Raw genomic sequence first — 20,941 nt, 5'->3', positions numbered from 1 at the left:
TTTACATCATGGAGTGTGATTCCATGGAGAACATATTAATACAATTATAGTGAAAGGCTATTTCATTCCTTTTTGGAGGTATGAAATTCAAGATAAATCACAATAATAAAACCTCACTCTGTAACTTGTCAGTAATAATCTGGTTAAAAAGCCAGTGATATTATGGTATATGCAGTTGTTTCACTGGAAAATATGTGAAAAGAAACTGAGTAATAAATATTACATTGTAGGCTGAAACATAAATTGTAATGAAAGAAAAAAAATATAATAAGCTCATCTGTTTTGCCACAGACACAGTGAATGAAAATTACCTGTTTTACTTTCATTGCATTGAACGTGACAGGAAATATTTTTTTATTCTTTTAAGGGAAATTCCAATTTAGCTGAATGCTGTATCTGATGATGACTGAATAGCCATAATATTATCAGCATCATATTATGTTAGAAATTTGTTCAGATATTTTAGTTTTCAATCAGAAAGTGAATACTTTAAGCATAAGCATTAAACTGAATGACTCAATATTTAAATGAGTAAAGACAGTGCTGCATCAAGTCCGTTGAAATTGCTGCGGCTGTTTTCTCACAAAACCTATAGTAATTCCAGTCTCATTTAGAAGTACAGTAATTTTTACATTCACGCCTTGTAGTCAACACCATCAGTGTTGTGCACGAATAATAGCATTCTTGTAGACTTCAAAATAAAATGTTTAAATAGGTTTTTGCTATTCCTCTTATTCCTCACTATTCCTTTTTGCATATGGGGCATCTCTGGTAAAGGTTAAATGTGACATTGTTTTGATTAAATGTCTTCAACTTCTATGTTGCCTTTGTGCTAGTTCATGGCAAGAGAGAAAAAGAGTGCCCTCCACATTGCACTTAAGCAGAGTACAAGGGGAGTTATGTGCTAATCTGGGCAGTGCTAAGAGGAACGACATCATGTTGCACAGAGGAACTTTTCAATGCTGCATCTATAAAAGCTCCACTTGCTCCTGCCCCCAGACTTCCTCGACTCCTTAAACTATCTGAGCAACATTTCTGAAAATCGATGAAGTTAGAAAGTGCCATTTTAATCTAGCTGGTGAATCAGTTGACTAACAGAATTCTCCCTATAGCATTTAATAAAATCCAGCTCTGTTAGAAATTATAATAAGCTTAAGGAGACAAGTTGGATGGGGCTTGGAGTAACCAGTTCTAGTGCAAGGTGTCCCTTCCCATGGAAAAAAGGCTGGAAATAGGTGTAGTTCCAATTCAAGCCATTCTAGGATTCTACGACTCTAATCACTGTTTTTGATAGTAATAATAAAACAAACAACCAAACAAAAACCAAACCAAACCAAACCAAAACAAAACCACACAACATTGTCCTTTGTGCATCCTGCTTCCAAAGTACAGTCCTTTGTGCATCCTGCTTCCAAAGTACAGTAAGCACTGATATAGTACCTAGACACTGAAGAACTGCAACAGCAGGGAGGAACACGAAACACAGTATTTTCTCAGTAACAAACTGCATGGGCAGAGCACATCATAGGAGATTGTGGAGCACCAGTACTGTATATATTGCTACTGCAGACAAGTACCTGTGTGATTCTTCTACAATGACACTGAAAATTACTATCTGTAGCATTTACTCCCTCACTTTCGTTTGTAATATCTCTTTAGATAATTGAAAATGAGCATATGACTTCTGCCAAGTGTTTAGTTTTTTCTGTTCATTCCACCTCCTGCTTCAAAAGTGAGGTATCTGTTGCTGCTAAATATTTTGTCCTGGCACTGCAATACTAGTACTAGTAATCCCAGAAGGTCTGCTAGAAGACAGACAGATTAATCTCAACTGTTGCAAGCTAACAACAGTGAAAGCAATGATCATGTTCTTTGTTTTTATATCCTATAAACTGTCAAATTCTAAAACAAAATGTTGAATTCTAAACCAAAATGTAACAGCAGGAATAAAAGCTGTAACAACTGTACAAGCAGAGATCTAATTTGTATGAATTTGTTAGGAGAATTTGCTCAAGTTTTGGAAAACATAACTACTGTACTGAAAGATACAAATATAGATGTGATTGTTCAGCATAAAGTTCAGTATAAAGTTAAATTTCAGTATACGTTGAAGAGCAAATGATAAATAACGTGGCACACAACTAAAAATGTTAAAAGCCTCTAAAAAGAGAAAAAGAAACCACATTAAAATAGCTGTAACTTTTAAAATTAAGGAAAAGCACATAAGTTCTAGTACTATCATACCCACAAGAAGGCCTGGTTCATTTTGACTGATGAATCCTGATAACTCTTTGACAAATTGTTCTGATCTCCTAAACAGTAAAATGTGTGAATGGGAAGGTAATAATAATTAATATTACCATCATTACCTCACAATATTATGTTACAGTATTTAAAACTTTTAATTACTTTCTTAGACTATCTGGCATGCAGTGTAAAGGATTGAGTTATAAAATACAACCAGCAATCACCGGTCTCTTACTAAAATCAAATCCACAATAATTTCTAGGATGGTTTCAGAAAGAAAACAAACAAACACAAGGATCACAATTCCCCATTAGTCTCACACATGAATTTTAGATACTCTGGTATAAGAAAAAGACAGAGCTGTTCTACTGCACAGAAAATAGAACTGGCACATAAGAGATTTCTTAATTATGTACATAGCTACAGGAAAAGTTTTTCAGGACAATAGGACTTGTCTTGACTTTTAAGCCTTTGATATTAAAGTTGCAGTCCATAAGTAAAGCTATCATATATTTAGGGAGACACTGCACAGTAATTTCATCATTCATCATTACCAAAGATCAAAGATTACTTTATAGAAGCAGACTAATATTTCAAAGCCAGCATAACAGCTGTAAGTCTTTTTCAAGTGACAGAACTGATAGAAACATAATTGAAAAAAAAAAATGTTTTCATTTCATGAACAAATGCCGTGAGTTTCCCCAGACAAAGGTTTCTTGTAACAAAAACTCTGGGAATATTGGACTTCTACTGATAAGGAGTTCTGTTATCCAATTTTATGGTTCTGAAGAAGTTACAGGATTTTTTTACTTTTACTTATTTTATTTTTTTTTAAAGTAGTGAAACTAGATACATCTTTAAAACCATTCTTTATAAATTTCAAAAAATAATGTGAACAAAGGCTTTTGGTTTTATTCTGTCAAGTAAAAAGTCTTCCCTTGCTGCTTCCCCAGAAGGCTCAAAAGTGATAACATAGACTGAGATCATCTTCCAGAACATTTATCATGTGAGTAATAAGGAATTAATTGGGAGCAAACTCAGTTGTACCACTGCCTGAAACTGGGGATATACTGACCATGATATTCTGGTAAGATCATACCAAAGAGTAGACATTCATGCATCATTAAAACATGGCACACTACAACACAGAAGAAACTGCTGCATTTTGGTCTGTGACACACAAAATTACAATACATTTCTTCTTGATCTTCAGTTACACATTTTTAGGAGCTCAAGTTGTGGTCCATCAGATCAGCTAAACAATCAAGAGGCTGCACAGAACATGGGTTTCCCGTTTGGAACACAAGCTTTGAAGAGAAGCTAGAAAAATAGGCAGGTCACAAACTCTTCAAAGAGAACCAACAACACTGTGATCTTTACTACTTATGCAGCAAAGATGATCTTTGGAAAACATAATAAATAACTAGTTACCAGAACAGTTGAGTCCTATGAGCCATACTTTCAGATCAGGGCTTTAAATCTATATGTTATGCAGTTTATAAAAAACAGAATCATAGAATCATAGAATCACAAGGTTGGTTAAGGACATACAAGAACATCTAGTCCAACTGTCTTTCCCGTAACCGTAGCCACAGCTAACCACTAAACCATATCTTGTAGTTCCTCATCCAGATGCCTGCTGAACACTGCCAGGAACAGTGACTCCACCACCTCCCTGGGCAACCATTCCAGTGCCTGACCACTCTCCGAGAGAAAAAAATCCTTCTTATGTCCAGTCTAAACCTCTTCTGGTACAAAATATTGTTGTTCCCCTTACTGTGATTTCATGTCCAATTATAGTTATGTCTTATTTGCATATTTGTTGCTCTCCTAGGCATTTAAGGGCAACAAGAACACTCTAGAAAGAATGGATCCATCTTATTACAGAGAATATTTTTATCTATGTGGCTTGCTACATCTTTTAAAACAACATGTTTTATCTATATGGACTTAACTATACCTACAACATACAATTTCCTCTTTTCTTTTCTTTAAATTTACTCCAAATTTTTATTCCTTATTAATACTTCTATAGTATCTCACACCAGATGTTAATCCTGTAGTCATTATCAATGATAGATACCTGGAAATACCACTAGTTACCAAAAAGATGAAAGAAATCAAACTCTAATAGACCTAGACCAAATGAGCTCCACTACTGAAAACTGGTGTGAAAAAAACTTCTACCAGGATACAATAGCTAGAAGGAATTTAGGGGACTAATATTTTTTATCTGCTACAAATTATAAGTTATTTTAGAAATGATTTAAAAGACTCATATTTTCTAATATCTTATGCAAAACTAAGATAAGCTTCTAGGAATATGTGACTATGATAATTTGTTAATATGGATAGCAAACATACAGCTAACCACTAAGAAATTAAATCCCTTGGAAATACTTATAGATATACTTCTCTAAATTTATTTCAAGAGTAGCTTAAGCAGAACCATAAGAACATATTTGCATGTGCTGACTGACATAGGGATAGTCCTGAAGGAGTTTGCACTTGAGCATACAAACGTGAAATAGAATCAAATTAGAATGCTAAAGAAATTAACGCTAATATAAATACATTACTGAAGAGTCCCACATAGCTAATCCCTGGGAAGAATAAATTCTGTTTTTATTTATGAAAATTGATTCTATTAGAGTTCCACTTGCTAAAAATGCTCTAAGCCCCAGGCTATGCCTAAAGGTAGAAGCAATATACGTGCTGTAAATGCCAAATATTTCAAGTACTCCTTAAAGTTATCCTGATTTTGCCAAAATTATAATGCTATGAAATGAGTTTGACATTCAATTACATTAATTATATACATATATATGATATGGTTTCCTTTTTGAATTATTTGAAAGGTCTAATTAAATCCTAATTTAAAATACTATTAAACTTAGTTAATGAGTAGCAATAAATGAAGATACTTCTAAAGTAAGGGGTTTTGCATCATCTTTCAGAGATTCAAAGCTAAAAAAAACTTACAATACTAAACTCATTAATGAACATAAAAACATATAGAATTTAAAAATTTGACAAACAACTGCAAAAAATCCAGCAACAGTGAGGAACAAAACACTTATTATGCATCTATAAGGATCTCCTTTTTAAGATAATAGTATTAAATAACATTCTTCTACAATACAAATATAAAAAGCATAATTTATATAATAATACAACATTTGTCATTAACAGTAAAAGCAAAGTTTCAAAATGTTATGAAAAAAGAAAAAAAAAATGTTTTAAGGTTATAAATTCCCAAGTGTAACCTTCTTTTATCTCCCTTGGCAGAATATGTTTCAATTTCTTATTAACTCAGTACAGGTGATCTCTAGAGAGTTGTTTTAAACTAACACACACACACACAATAAATAAAACAAAAAGAAAACCAACCCAAGCAAATCAAGCAACAAAACAACAAAACACAGATGAAAAACAACAACAATAACAGCAACAACATCAACAAAACAACAAATAAACCACAAAATGATGGAAAAAAAAATACTTAATTCTTATCTGCTTGTTTCAGAAACAACAGCATGCTATATTAGAGATACGGAGACAGAAATCATTTTTTTGCTAGAAGATCATTTTTACAGAGACGGTGATTCTACATGGGGTTTTGATAGACCCTGTGAGATCATTTCTAGTTTATTGATGATCAAAAATCCTACCACTTCAGTGTATTTAAATGTAACAGAAAATAAACAATCTTGGCTTTAAGGCTTTTGACCAAGGACTAAAGCTTTAACTAAGGAATTGACAGTTATAGACTTTTTTATTAACGTTTAAGTAAATAGTGCATAATTTTCCATTAATTTGTATGAATTCATTTTAGAAGTTTTAGGGAAATTGAGTTGTATTTTCAGTCCATAATAAAATCCCCTTCAAATCTGCAATTAATAAATTTATTGGAAGAAATGTACAGATATAATAAAATAAAATTTTGGAATGCAATCAGATTAAAAGTTGGCCAGCACAGTCAACTCAAGATCTTACACTAAAGAGAAAACTTCCAAAAGCATTTGACAATCTATGCCCACCTTGAAAAAGACCCGATTCTGCAGCAGCAGGGCTTATTTTCTGATGAAAATCTCCAACTCATCTCAGAAATTTCATCTTTCCAACAGGAGGTTATACTATCTCTGTATATTGAATGGACTAACACTACAATTATATTCTGCTTTTAGCATCTTTTTTATTAGAAAGGAAGAAGGAAATCAGAAGAAAAAATATCAAGGATAACCTGGCACTATCTTACTCTGAGAAATCTGCACTATTTTACTAATGAAGAGGAAAAATGTAGGTGAACACAAGTCAGAATGTCTGAAAACTAGGAAACTGTGATGTTGTAGCTTTTGTTCAGAAGGAACTGTGAGGTGCATACACTGATGGAAATACAGCATTCTGAGTAGTAAAAAGAAAACTGTGAAAGCTACAGATCTTAGGTGCTGTGAAAGATCATGAAATGACAGCTGAAAGTCTATGTCAATAAAAGCAAAGTAATGATGATATCTAAAGGCTATTCCAACCTAAGTCATTCTAATGTGCATAGAAAGCAGCTCTGACTACAGATACAAAGTAATACTCTCCTAATTAGCCATAATCATCTAAAGGAGATTTCTGGAAATGAAACTAAAATTGTTTCAAAATAAACATCAATTCAGAAATCAGTGGTTGTCAGGAATGGCATGACTTACACAGAAACAAAAAAGAACAAAACAGGAAAATGTAATAAAGTATTACAAAACTGCATCAGCTACGCTACTCAGTCTTAAAACTGAAAATACACAGTTGAAATAAATGTTCAAAAGAAGAAACAGAATCAAAGCACTGGAAAACCTTATGAGGGCAAATTAAACAGACTGATCTACTAGAAGACTACATATGAATGTGCACACAGAGGTCTGAGCATCACAGGAAAAGATAAACATCACTTAAAGCACACAGCAGAACAATGAGGCACGTCACATGACATTTCCTGTCAGCTAAACTGATTGGCTGAAGATACTATGAAGGCTCAAATGCACATGGTTTCAAAACGTCTCAACTGTTAGGAAAAGCTTTCAGTGACCATGGGAATAAAATTTTAAAAAGAAAAAAAGAAAAAAGAAAAAAGAAGAAACAAAAAGGAGAAAAAAAAAAAAAAAGAAACAAAACGAAACAAATAAACAAATAAAAAAGGATGAAACTTGCAATCTCATCATCAGCTTTTGATAATACCAAGGAAATACTGCTAATTGCTCCTTTCTGTTACTTTCTGTCCATGAAGGATTCATGGGCTAGACAGAGCAACCAACTTTTTTCTTTGTTTTACTGGCCATTGTAATACAACCCTTAGAGAATTCATCACCCTTCGCTCATTACCAGTATATTTTTGTAAATGTAGTTGAAAAGTACTGAGAAGTCAGTGTTATGACAGGGGCAGAGTGATGAATAATAATGTATTTGAGCATGTGATTAACTATTCTGGAGTTATCCACAAGCAAGTGCTTACCCTGAAGCAGATGTGAGATGTTACTCCTCTTTCATTATGGCAAAACTGCAAATTACGTTCTATAAAATTACCTGTCTCTCAACATAAGAAATCTAGTAGCACATCTATTTTCCCCATTTTTACACTGACTATACTTCCATCTCCTCAAATCTAAATTCTCCATCCAAGCTCCCTTTCTCATAAAGATCAGGACTGATCAACATTTTTTAAAAACTAAAATAAACAAAACAAAAACAAAAACAAAAAACAATAATATATATAGACTGTACACTGGAGCTAGAAAGGGGACAAGAAGATATATATCTATGAAAATATTATGTGCAATGTCCTTGTCCTACTGCCCAGTGTATGGGGGACAGATTTATTCATATTTTAATTCAGATTATTTTTAGCAACATGATTATCTATAAGCTCTTTGCAAGAAAAGGGGAAGGACATCCAGGTCTGAACAGTCTAACCAAGATAAATGAATAAAAGGAACTAAAGAAACTTTTGTACTGTAGTTATTTGTGAGAGAAAGGCTCTCCTCCCCAGAACCATGAAAATTCTTTGTAAACAAAAATAAGGTTAAAGGAAATGAAAACAGTAGTTCTACACCAATATAGACTCCAAGTATACCAGCTAACCAAAGAGTTATCATACGTTTTAGATATCTAGTGCTTTTTCCACTCCATGTTCCTTTCATAAGACAATGGAATGTAATGAATGCCTGCTAACAAGTGTGTGAGAAAAGGGCACAAGTTTGCAGAAGCAACTTTTATAAAGGATGAAAAAAAAAAAATGAGGAAAATATGAAGCTACACAAACATGACTAATTTAACTAGCTTTCGAGTTTCAAAATGTCTTTCTTTGCAAGATAAATTATCCATCCATCTGACTGAACTATGCCTGATGTCTAGAAAGAAACGCTATTATTCCTCTGCTCTCTTTCCTGTTGTTACAAAAAAAAAGTACAGTAGTTAAGAATTAATTAACTCTAATTCTTATTTATTTATTTATTTATTGAGGGAAAAGAAAAAAAAGGGATGTGAAGAAAAAGGAAAAAGAAAAGAAGAATATAGTGAAGACACCATGGTCAAAAATATCAGAAAACTAACAGAAATAAATTTATTAATAGCAAAAGAAAAGACATAAGGACATAAGTTGTTTCAAACACTGCTAGGTCTCTGTGTTCTGCATTGACTCCCTCTGAAATTATTCACTCTTCGTGCTCTTATAAAAATAAGCATGAACTTCTTTGCATACCCACCCATATTATCCTCTTTTCTTCTGCAAATTGTTACACCTTCAGTGTTTATTTCCACCACAAACTTTCATAATCTGTCTCCCAGCAGCACTCACTTCCTTCACAGGCATACAGAAATAAACAAAACTAGAGCAAGACTGTTACTCTCATGATTTGTCTACTATGATTCCGTTTCTCAGTCTTCTAACTGTATGTTCTTCAGAAGAGAGACTAGTATTTTTAATTTCTGTAGTCTTAGCGCCATAAAGAACTGTCATTTGTTCTCGTGGGCTACCACAGCAGCTGTGAGTAACAGTAAAATCAAGAATTCTATCAGTTGTTATTTATGAAGGTGCTTATCTGTATGAAAAGCTAGAAAAACTGAGACTTCCATGAGTTAACTGGTGTTTATCAACAACAGGCATACAAACACACACAAAGAGGAAGAAACTAATAACTGGGTCCAAAAGAAATATGACTTCAGAAGTAACCGTGAATTACAAAGAGTAAGAAGTAGGGGTAGGGATCTAGCATTACTGCTGTGGGGATACAAAGTCACATCCCAGAGTCACATTGTGGAATATAAGTAGAAATATTGCTTTTTCTCTTTTTGGTTTCTAGTTTTCATTCAGGTTCATCTAGAACATTAGATCCAGAACTGATCCAGGCTTTCATAAGTGTGTCAAATAAGCTTCAAATAATCCTCTCAAATTTGAAAAAAAGTCTGTATCTTTTTTTTTTAAGTGAAAAGTACACTATTGTCATAAGATGTCAACAAATGAAAATCATAAATACGAAAGAAAAATATGCAGAATTTAAATTATTTTATATATGCATCCAAATCTCTTCTCCAAATTTATTCTTACGGGAAGCTTATCACTGCATTGATTCTATCATTTTTTATTATATCTATCTGTCCAGAGAGTACTGGTCCAGTAAGTTTAAATTCACGGAAACAGGTTCATTAGTTTCAATAGAATTCCTAATTTGCCTAAGAGGTTGAAGTATGCGAACCTTAAATTATAAAAATCTCAAGATAGGAATCACATCGTTCTGTCTGAGTAGGCTTTTTTTATTAATTCTGTAATAGGATCTAAACTTATGTTCATGTTCCAGTCATAGTCATCAACATCTGAACAAAAGCAAAAAACTGCTTCAAGTACAGAAACCCTCCAATAATCTTTATTTGCACACTGCACACAATATCATTTTAGAATATCCTACACAAAGAGCTGGCACCACTTAATTCTTAATAAATTAGTTTAGCCATTGTAATAGACAGATGGCCTCTTACACTGGTTTTAAACTGAGTTGAGTCCTCTGGCTTGTCCTGGAAACTACAATTATAGGTATAATTAATAGTTTGGAACAATTGCAACTGATGGTTACTTTCTCCATTTATTTTTTTGTAACATTTTACTCAGTGACTTTTTTCTAAGTCTTGATGAGTTGCTAGATCACCCATGATAAAGCAAATAATTTCAAAGCAGAAACACTAATTGCTGGAACAGTTTTGTGTCTTGGCCTTTCAGCTCCCATATACAATGAATATATTCATTGTAATGCCACATAAAGCTATTAATACAATTGGATTTTATATGTAGCATTCACTTATATATAAAACAGTTTACACGTACGTGTGCATGGGTATACATATTATATATGTATGCATACATTCATTACATATATACCATGAATAATAAGGGAAATCTGAAAAACAACATCAAATTATTTAAAAAAATAATAATACACATACTGTGTAAAGCATTTACAGAAATGAAAGCGGTGTGATACCTAGTATATATATTTGGTTTCTAAACATATAGGACAGAGTTCAAAACTAGCCAGACTCTATGTTATCCGTGAGAATATATCAAAATGTGATGGATCAGCAGCCAGTGCTGCCAAGAAATGTAGGTAATGCAGTTCATCTTACTGTTGAAGGAATCCAGCACCAATACAGCACCTCTCAGTGTATGATAGTGAAATCATAAGAGAATTATAGCCTGATTTGAATTAAAATGAGCAAAGAGTGGGTACTTATAAAATTCATATGATCTGAGACTTCCACTTACAAGGTCTGACATGCAAAAAACACAGGACATTTGTTTTGCATAAAAAAGACTGAGAAAGCAGAAACTAGAGATCTAGTAGTATATTTCCTAACTCTGAAGTCTTACCACATTATTCTAAATTCTGATGTCTTTCTGTTATCAAAATGTAAGGCTAGTATGTTTCAGCAGTTTGTTTGACAACTGTTGCCAAAGATAGGTTGTTCTTTATATTTTTCAATATGCATCATATATCCTCCCAACATTAAATTTGAAATGTAAAACAAACAAAAAAAGAGATTACTTTCAAGGTCTGAGGGACTGACTCCTATTATTATGCAGGACTGTGAAAGCAGTTACTTGAAATCCACACATCCTTGCCACATTCTCTCCTTTCTCTTTGACTTTTGCTCTTCTCTCTTTGCCTTCCAGCTCTTTCCTCTTTTAATCTCTGTATAAATATATGTCTCTTTCTGCCTTTGTTGTGCTCAAAATTAGCATTGTCTTCCCTGCATTTTGTAGCACGAAGTACTAAATGAAGAGTACTGTGACTGTGTAGTGCAAGGTACTGGGCATGATTGTTGGAGAGAGGAAGGGTAATGATGTTATATGCCCACTTAAGAAGGATGACCAGAGGAACGACTGTGAGTATGAAAACTCTGAAAGAAGTGGAGAGATATTTCAGTCTTCTTCCAACTTCTTCATTTCTTACTCCCCAACCTGAGTAATTAGCAAAAGGAAGAATCTAAATATTCTCATTTACATATCTAGCTGTACAAACAAAGACTCTGTCATTCGTTTGAAATTGCTTTTCCATCTAGGACTGTATGTATTTACAATGCACCTTCCATTCCCATGGTATTGCAGAAATGAAACAACAGTAAGACAATTTATGTAAAGGAAAAATACAGTCCTATGCAAACAGGAAACACAGGTATTTTTTATTACAGAATCACAAAATTGCAGGGCTGGGAAGGACCTCTGGAGATCATCAAGTCCAACCTCTTGCTAAAGCAGGTTCCCTACAGTAGGTCGTAGAGAAAGGTGTTGAGATGGGTCTTGAACATCACTAGAGAAGGAAACTCCACAATCACCTTTAAAAGTTAGCTTTCTAAGGTTCTATCTTCAAGAAAGGTGTTTTCTCAGAATCAGCCCTTTGCAAAGTACTCTGAAAGAGGCATTAAAAAATGCCTAGCATTATTTTGTCTATTTCAAGTGCTGGGTGTAGCTGAGCTATTTATGTTGTCACCAATTTAGCAATCAATTTCAATGTTTTCTAGGAGTCTTCTGATACATCATCTACCACCACAGATATTAAATCAAAGGTAAGTTAAAAATAAAGTGGTGTTTAGGTTTAAAATGCCATTTCTAACCATATTACACTCTTTCTTGATTCACTTTCAGGAAACATACTGGATCTCTGTTTGTAGTTCTCTGTGCTTAATGAGATTATTTAGGGAAGAAAAAATTTAAAAAGTAATCCAACAAGATGCTGCTTTTACACAGTGCCAGAAATGTCATTTAGCTCTAGTAGAGGTATTAACAAATACTTCTTTATCTAGATCCCCCTATCCTCACTAGAAATCAGCATGTTGCCATAACAGAAGTCCACCTGCACACACAAATTTTAATGAAACTTCCTCTTTCCCCTGTCTTTCAGAGAAAATTAGAACCTAGGATGACAAGCAGAGAAGGTAATCCAAATATTAATTTATTATTATTTTTTCCCCTTGAAATACCTCTAATCAGTGAAGACAGTGACTTTTCCAGAAGGTGATCTGAGGATCTGATAACCTGAAGTGTTTACACACATTACATTCAAGCAGCAAACCTACTTTGCTCATCATTCTATGCTTTTTAATCCCAGAAGAGAGAAGAGAGGAGCTTTCAGGAGGTGATTCCAACATTGACACTGCATGACCCTTGATGTGCCCATCTCATCTTGCTGTCTGAAAAGGGAGTTTACAATGACCAAATTCCGGAATTAGGAATGTCACGTTGACCTATTACCTGAAGTTAGCTAATGAATCAGACTGAAGCAATTCCAGTGTGATTGTTGGCAATGCTCTGCTGTAACAAATCAACCACAGAAAACTCTGCCCAGTGATAATGCATAATACATTCTCTAGTATTTTATCCAGTTCAATTTAAAATGTCTGCAGTAATTAGGCTTCTAGCCACTCCCTCAGAAAATTGTTCCACAGTCTAATGTCACATAACCTCCAAACATTTTTCCAGGCTGAAACTGCTGTCGGTGCACACAGAGGGAAGAGGATTAGACTACATGGATGACTGCTTAGGAGTGTCTGGGATCTAAAGGAAATGAAGCTGCTGGCACTGGTGAACTAATGCATCTAATGAAACACTGGGAGGCTGAAGGTGTTGTCTTTCAGATGAAATGTGAAAGCAAGGCATTAAACATTAGAGGCAATTAAAGTTCTCACAGCACTCTTTGCAACAGTACCAGTGTTAACCCCTGGTTTCTGGCTACCTTCCAAATCACATAATTAAATTTTGCTTTCCTAAATATTTCCCTGCATGATCATTTAGAAATACAGTTATCTCTTAACCTGAAATGGTGTACTGATGCCAGGTTTAACATCAAAGGCAGATGTAAAATAAGTGCAAAATAATTCCAATTTGGTCAGTTCATTACAGTTACAAGGATTAGAAAAATATTTTAAATTAGATTTTATTCACAGTTATCCCAGATCTATTTCCCTTATATATCCAAAGTGATTCAATCTATATATAATCCTCCAGAAACTTTAGATAAAAGTTCATTAGTTTATAACATAATTAATTTAACCTAATTTCTCTAAATCTCTGATTGATTTGTCCATAAGCTTTCCTGGATCATCAATTCCTCTTCCAAGTAGTACAGAAATCCACAAGAAAAGGTGTTAGGTTGGATCTTCTCCTAACAAACAAGGAAAGGGTGGTGAGTAATGTGAAGCTCAAGGGCAGCTCAAGGGCTGTAGAGACTACGATATGGTGGACTTAAAAATCCCTAGGTTGTCAAAGAGAGTGTCCAGCAAGCTTGCTACTCTGGACTTCAGACTTCAAACTCTTTAGGGAACTGCTTGGCAGAGTCACATGGGAGAAAGCTCTGGAGTGAAGAGGGGACCAAGAAAGCTCTTTGGTATTCAAGGACCATCTCCTCCAAGCCCAGAAGTAGTGCATTATGAGAAAAAGGAAGGCAAGCAAGAATGCCAGGATACCTCTGTGGATCAACAAGGAGCTCCTGGATTTACTTAAGCTCAAGTCTATAGGGTGTGGAAACAGGAACAGGTTACCTGAAAGGACTACAAACAAGTTGTCTGAGCAGACAAGGATAAGGTTAGGAACACTAAAATATAGACAGGATTAAATCTAGCCAGAAACATAAAGGGGAAGAAAAAGAAATTCTACAGAGGTATCAGTAATAAAAAGAAGGTCAGGGAATATATGGGTTCTCTCTGTAAGGAAACTGGAGACCTGGTCATGAGGGTTATAGAGAAAGCTGAGGTGCTCAATGACTTCCTTGACAGAATCTTGGCACGCTGCCTCTAGCTACACTGCCCAAGTTGCAGAAAGTAATGGTAAGAACACAGATCAGTAAGCAAAAACCAGGTTGAAGATCATCTAAAGAATTCAAAGGTGCACAAGTCCATGGGACCCAACAAAATCCATCCATGGGTTCTGAGGGAATTGTTGGATAAAGTTGCCAAGCTGCTATTCATCATATTTGAAAGGTCATGGCAGTTTGGTGAAGTTCCCATGGATTGGAAAAAGGGAAACATAACACCAATTTTCAAAACAGGAAAAAAAGAAAGTCCAGGGAACTACACATACAGGGTGAGAGGACAATGGCTTCAGAGCAGACCTGAGGAAAAGGATTTGGGAGTGTCGGAAGACAAAAGACTCAACATGAGCCAACACTGTGTGCTTGCAGCCCGGAAGGCCAGACATATTCTGGGTTGCATCAAGAGAAGTGGGACTAGCTGGTCAAGGGAGGTTATTCTGACCCTGTGCTCTGCTCTTGTAAGACACCACCTGGAGCAGTGTGTCCAGTTCTGGGGACACCAAAACAAGAAGGACATTCAGCAGGTCCAGAAAGGGCCACAAAGATTATTAAAAGGCTGGAACACCTCCTCTATAGAGACAGGTTGATGAAGTTGGGGCTCTCTGAACTGGAGAAGAGAAGGCTCCAGGGGGACCTTGTAGCAGCCTTCCAGTACCTGAAGGGAACTTACAGAAAAGCTGGGAAAGAACTTTTTACAAGGGCATGTAGCAACAGGATGAGGAGAAATGGTTTTAAAGTGGAAAAGGGTAGATTTAAACTAGATACCAGAAAGAAATTCTTTATTATGAGTCTGGAGAGACACTGGAACAGGCTGCCCAGCGAGGTTGTGGATGCTGCCTTCCCTGGAAGTGTTCAAGGCCAGGCTGGATGGGGCTGTGATCAACCTGGTATAGAGGGAGGAGTCCCTGCCTATTGTAGGGGAACTGAAACTAGATGGTCTTAAAGGACCCTTCCAGCCCAAATCATTCTGTGATTCTATGATTCTAATCTGTAGTAGAACCATAGATCTACATGTCATTAGGAAGCAGAACTCTGTAGAAGTTCTAAATCTGAGTATGCCTAATGGTTCTGACTTATGTCAATACGTTACCATGTTTTACAGTGCCTGACTGGTGTATAATTAATTACTTTGTGGAAATCACTAAACCAATCTGCTATCTGTGGCAGATATCCATCACCTCACATAAATCCAGGATAAATAATATAAACATTTGACTAAGCTAAAATATCCTTTCTGGAAAATCATTACTTTTATTTTATTTTATTTTATTTTATTTTATTTTATTTTATTTTATTTTATTTTATTTTATTTTATTTTATTTTATTTTATTTCATTTTATGTTATTTATTTATTTTTACTATGGATAAGGTACTTTAGAGTTATGAAGATCTCCAGGTATTAAATTGAGTTTTATTTCAAGTGCATGACCTAGGATTCTATTAATGATCAATTCTGAACTCTCCACCTCCCTATGGACTCTTAGAGCTAATGAGAAGAGCAGGGAATTATTGATTGAAACTAATGTGGCTTCCTTGTGGATCTTGAATTTCTGTGTTAAACAACAACAATCAATGACAGATGAAAAGTATATTAATTATAATATATGAACAAATTATAACAAACAAAATTATATATATATATATATAAACCCTGTTACAATGTTTGCAAATGAATTAAAGGTATACAAATAAATTGTCTGAAAGCTTGAACTCAGTTACTTGAGGTTCTGCTATTCAAAATTTCAGGAATTCTGGAACTCAGGATCTATGTTCTAGGCTTTTTCACATTACTTTTTGGGCAAAATTCAAACACGAAGCACGTGAATCTTCTTATCACAGAATATGGGTAAATAAACAGCACCAAACTCATTTTCCTGAAATAATTAAACCACTTTTCTAATACCCACTTTTCCTCATATCAGCTGCTTCTATTTTCAAAAGAAAATTTCAATTTACTTTTGTTCTATAAATATATATTGGATAGAATTCCTGTAATCTATTTAACATTTACATGTTCAGTACATGTTCCTTAGGTTAATGTTCTTGCATCCTTCAAAAAACTTTGGCATAATAAATATTAATTTTGGACAGTCTTTTTCTTGAAAGAACAAAAATCATGGGTTCATTTGTACACACACTGCTACTAAGGACTTTTGTCACTTGCTTTAAAACAATTCCAAATTATGCACTGGAGAAAAATAGAGAATTATTGCTCTCTTACAGGATCCAGATTAAAAAACTGATGAAGCTTCACTGACACATATGGAAAATACTGCACTACAAAACCAGATGCTATGTTGAAATATTGCATTTTATCTAAGTAATGTGGCTGAGGTCATTAGTATGGAATTTGATCTCCAAAAAAAATGACTAAGGAACACAGTTGGAAATAATATACCTTAACATGACGGCAAGCAAAAAAAAAAAAAAAAAAAAAAGGGATTGGATGACATTTCCAGAAAAGTCCTATTTGTCATACTACGCTCAGACCAAGCCCTAAACACAGCATTTTCATTTTCTAAGAATTACAGTTCTCTATATCTGACAGATACTGTATTTCATATATTTGGAAAATACCTTAGGTGAGTAGCAGTGGAAATCAGAGTGGATTTTTGTAATCAACTCAGGCCTTATTCTGGCAGGTACGCTGACAAGTGCAATCTCAGATAATGCTTCTGAGGTTTAAGAGCCCTTAAATTGCTTACTCCTTTTGCTGTAATAATTGACACTCACATTTCAGAGCTCCAGAAATATATAGCATAACCAAATATGTTCAGTGGTACTTCTCCCATTAAACAATGAACCTGGTGCAACGTGATGCACCTTAAAGTTTTAAAAAATAAATAGTGCAGATTCAAAATATAGTTTTAAGGGAAGCTGTAATGCAATTGTTATATATTTTTTTCTTGTTAGTAGGTTAGGAGGTCAAACTTACTATGCCTGCTTACTTCTCAAGCAACTTTGCATTAATTATTAAAAGACCAAGATCTAACCTGATAGCTTTACTTTAAAAATAATGTAATTAAAATCAAAACCATATAAAAATATCTGGTATTAAACTTTGTTTTTGATAGCAGAAATGACATCATAAATAGCAATGAATTTGTAACATCAGTTATAATACAAATAAAATAAAAAAAGCAAAACCACATTCTATATCCCTTTTACAAAAGCTCAGAGAAAGATTTGTTTGGACAGTGGAAAAAAAGTGAATGGAATCTCTGCTAGATAGAAGATTTCAACATAATTCTAAGAATTATCAACCTTTTCAAGATTTGATTGCAAAATAACCCTAAGATGGTCATGAAAAGCAAAATACCACGTCCTACATTCTTAGAAAATGGCCCAACATCTCAACAATAAGCATTTCATAAAAAGAATGAAGAACTATGTTATTCAATCTTAATACAACTACCTAAAGTGCTTGAACACATAATTGGAAACTCTAATTTTCAAATGACAAATTTCCTACTGAGTTCTCAAAATGAAGTACTACATACAGAATCCTCTCTGATTAAATAATATCTAACATACGTCCACTAATCTATCCTTCTGCTTTTATAAAATGATGATGGGGAACATGGAAAGCAGACGTAGAATTTAAAATAGTAATTCTTTGTGATATTCCAATAATATGAAATAATAATAATAATAATAATAATATATTTTCAAATGTTAAATAAAACTTCCATACTTGGAAGCTATGTTAATGTCACAATTGGATGACCAGAGGTACTAATCTATTTTTATGCACAGATAGATTTTATTTGTCTGAAGTCTAATTTCATCACCAGGGGTGTCTTGAATCCAGACAGACAGAGTAGCAGAGTGACTAACTCTGGATAGCCAAGTTAAAGTAAATGAATTTCACCATATGCAATAGCTGACTGAGTAAAAATGCTTCTTTCCCATCAGATGATGAAGAACTCATATTTTCCCATATAACTTTGTTGTTTTAAAATGCTAACACTATTGAATTTTTTTGATTCCTAACAAGTAGTTTTGTCAAAAACAACTATAAATTATATAGGAAATTAATTTCTTTTTTTAAGCAATTAAATCTTAAAAATTTTACACTATAACAGGGAAGAAGAGAATTTCTTGGTATAGAATCAAATTATGAGAGACAGCTGAGAAACTGTATTACAAAGTACCAAAAACATTGAAAGGAAAATGCAAAAATAGAATGTGCATGATGTTCTATATTTAGTTTTGTGAGTAGGCTCTTAGATTTCCTTTGAGCTGTCTTTGATAATAGCTGGTAAAACCAAATTCTGGAGAGGTATTCTCAGCAACTATTATTTGAGAACTCAAACTAGACTGTATTCAAAGGCTCTGTAAATTTATTATATTTCCATACATAAGCCTCTTTCCACACTTGTTAACAAAGCCTAGGTCAAAACAAGCCATTTTGCATCATCTATTTTCTACATATTTCCAATTTTCATTTTTATTATGAATGTTTCCTAATGCATTAAATGTGTGCAGGCAGACCAGTCTTGAAGATTGTACTGTTGTTAACATCTTATTTAGCTGCAGTGCAGAAATTCATCTCACAAAACAGTATCAGAGTGAAATATTTTCACATCTCCTTCTGTGTCAGCAGTTTTCCAGTCTGCATGTTATCACTGCATCTGCAGTGAATCATACAGAGTCATCGTTTTAAAAGAGAAGAAACACTGGACATATAAGGTGTATTCAATTATTATATTTCAATTAAAATACCAATGTTTTCTTCAACATTAAGTTTCAACACAAGAGCAGTGACACTAGTTCCCCATCTGTGAGGCACTTTAGTGGCTTTTTATATGTATGTACATACTACAAGGAGTAAAATGCAGAGGGAAAAATGCAATTTCACTGCTGAAACAGTCATCACATGCAAAATACGATGGTAACACGTTCTCAGTATTTAAATGCACATCCATCTATAAACAAAAGTAAAAATTCAAATTAAAAAAAAAAAAAAATCACTTGAATTATACCCTTTTGGGTATTTCAGTAGTATTACCAGCGCTAGTAGGAACATACAAAAATTCTACCTAAAGAGTTTTTATCTGCTGACACACACTGCTAGTTGACACCACTCTTGTATTGGCAGAAACTAATTGAATAGATCTTTTACTTCTTACCATCAACACAGGCTGGCCTTGCTCTTGTTGTACCGGCAATCTGTCCTTTTTTACATGCACAGCGAGCTGTTTGTCGAGCTATAGTCCTTCGGGGTTGACTGCTATCTCTGTCCAAAGTAACAATCTCACATGTACCTGCAGCCAGCTGACCTGGAAAAAGAACCAGCAACAGGTACCAGAGTCACTGAATGCACTGCAGGCAATCTATTACCGCCAAATAGAGTCACAACCCTACGTCACCACAGACACTCCATAATAAATTGCAGTCAGCTGATGGATATAATACAACTGAGATGACATACAATTTTTCTTTGTGGTGGACATATGAAAACCCTGCCAACTGGTTCTGTCAGAAAACAATTATTGTTCCATAAAAACCAGAGAGTTGAGGTCACACAGGTTGTTTTTACTCATGTCTTCTAAGTAAAGGAACAATCTGCTTTTACAGCCATTAAATTTAAATTGCACGCTCATCATGTACTTTCAGAAAAAATGATTAAGTATATGGAAAAAAAAAGCAAACAATATTTAAAGGCCTTCTCCGTATTCATATTATTTAGTCTTAACTGCTTCATGTGTTATTTCTGAAAGACAAGGTCTTTCAAATAATGTCCAATTTTGTCAGGTGCTTTGGCTCTTGCTTTGCATAGAGTCTTAGCAACTCATGCTCTACCTGACTCAGTTTTGAAGCAGTTAGTCTCTTGTCTTCCATTAAGCTTACAAAATAACTATTCTGAAGATGACAGTAAAATAGCAATGCTCAGGACCACTGTCTGCATTTTACCTATTTCTTCAGTATGTGTAGTTTTTACTGAATACTATGAAAAATCTACCCTACAGCTTGGATTATAAAGTGAGAGACAAAAAGAAAAGAAAAAAAAAAGAAAAAAAGTTACAAAAATTTGAAAGATACGTTATAGAATTTCAGTGCTTTGTAAGACTGAAAAAAAATTCCAGCTATCACCATTACCAAAATTTTTTGCATATGTACAGCGTTAAACAGCATTTCTATTGGATTCTCTCTTTGTAAGCCATAAATTGTAACATTTCAAAGAAATATATGCAAAAATATGTTTGCAATCCACAAACTTTATTCTGTTTTCATAAAATATTGAGATTGAAATAAATGTAATATTGTATTTTTAGTCTACAGTTTAAAGAATATTCAAAGTGATTATTTTTTCATTGTGTTGAACTTTTCAAAAATAACAAGAGAAAAACAAGGAA

At 34.1% G+C, this 20,941-nt stretch overlaps 1 protein-coding gene across 13 annotated transcripts in view; it reads right to left on the bottom strand.

Annotated features, from left to right (window-relative positions):
- Positions 1–20,941, bottom strand: part of TAFA5 (TAFA chemokine like family member 5) — a 421,374-nt gene that overhangs the window by 172,395 nt on the left and 228,038 nt on the right. For all 13 annotated transcript variants that reach the window (XR_011904141.1, XR_011904142.1, XR_011904150.1 and 10 more), the window contains one exon: positions 19,715–19,864. Coding sequence is in view for 4 of the 13 variants with exons in the window: in XM_072340709.1 (XP_072196810.1) it covers positions 19,715–19,864 (150 nt within the window). In the remaining 9 variants the exon portion in view is untranslated. The remainder of the gene's footprint in view (positions 1–19,714; positions 19,865–20,941) is intronic.

This window comes from Excalfactoria chinensis, chromosome 1 (assembly GCF_039878825.1).
Source record: "Excalfactoria chinensis isolate bCotChi1 chromosome 1, bCotChi1.hap2, whole genome shotgun sequence".
Taxonomy (NCBI): Eukaryota; Metazoa; Chordata; class Aves; order Galliformes; family Phasianidae; genus Excalfactoria; species Excalfactoria chinensis.
The sequence above is the reverse complement of the archived record's forward strand: the minus strand, read 5'-3'. Positions and strand labels throughout refer to the sequence as shown.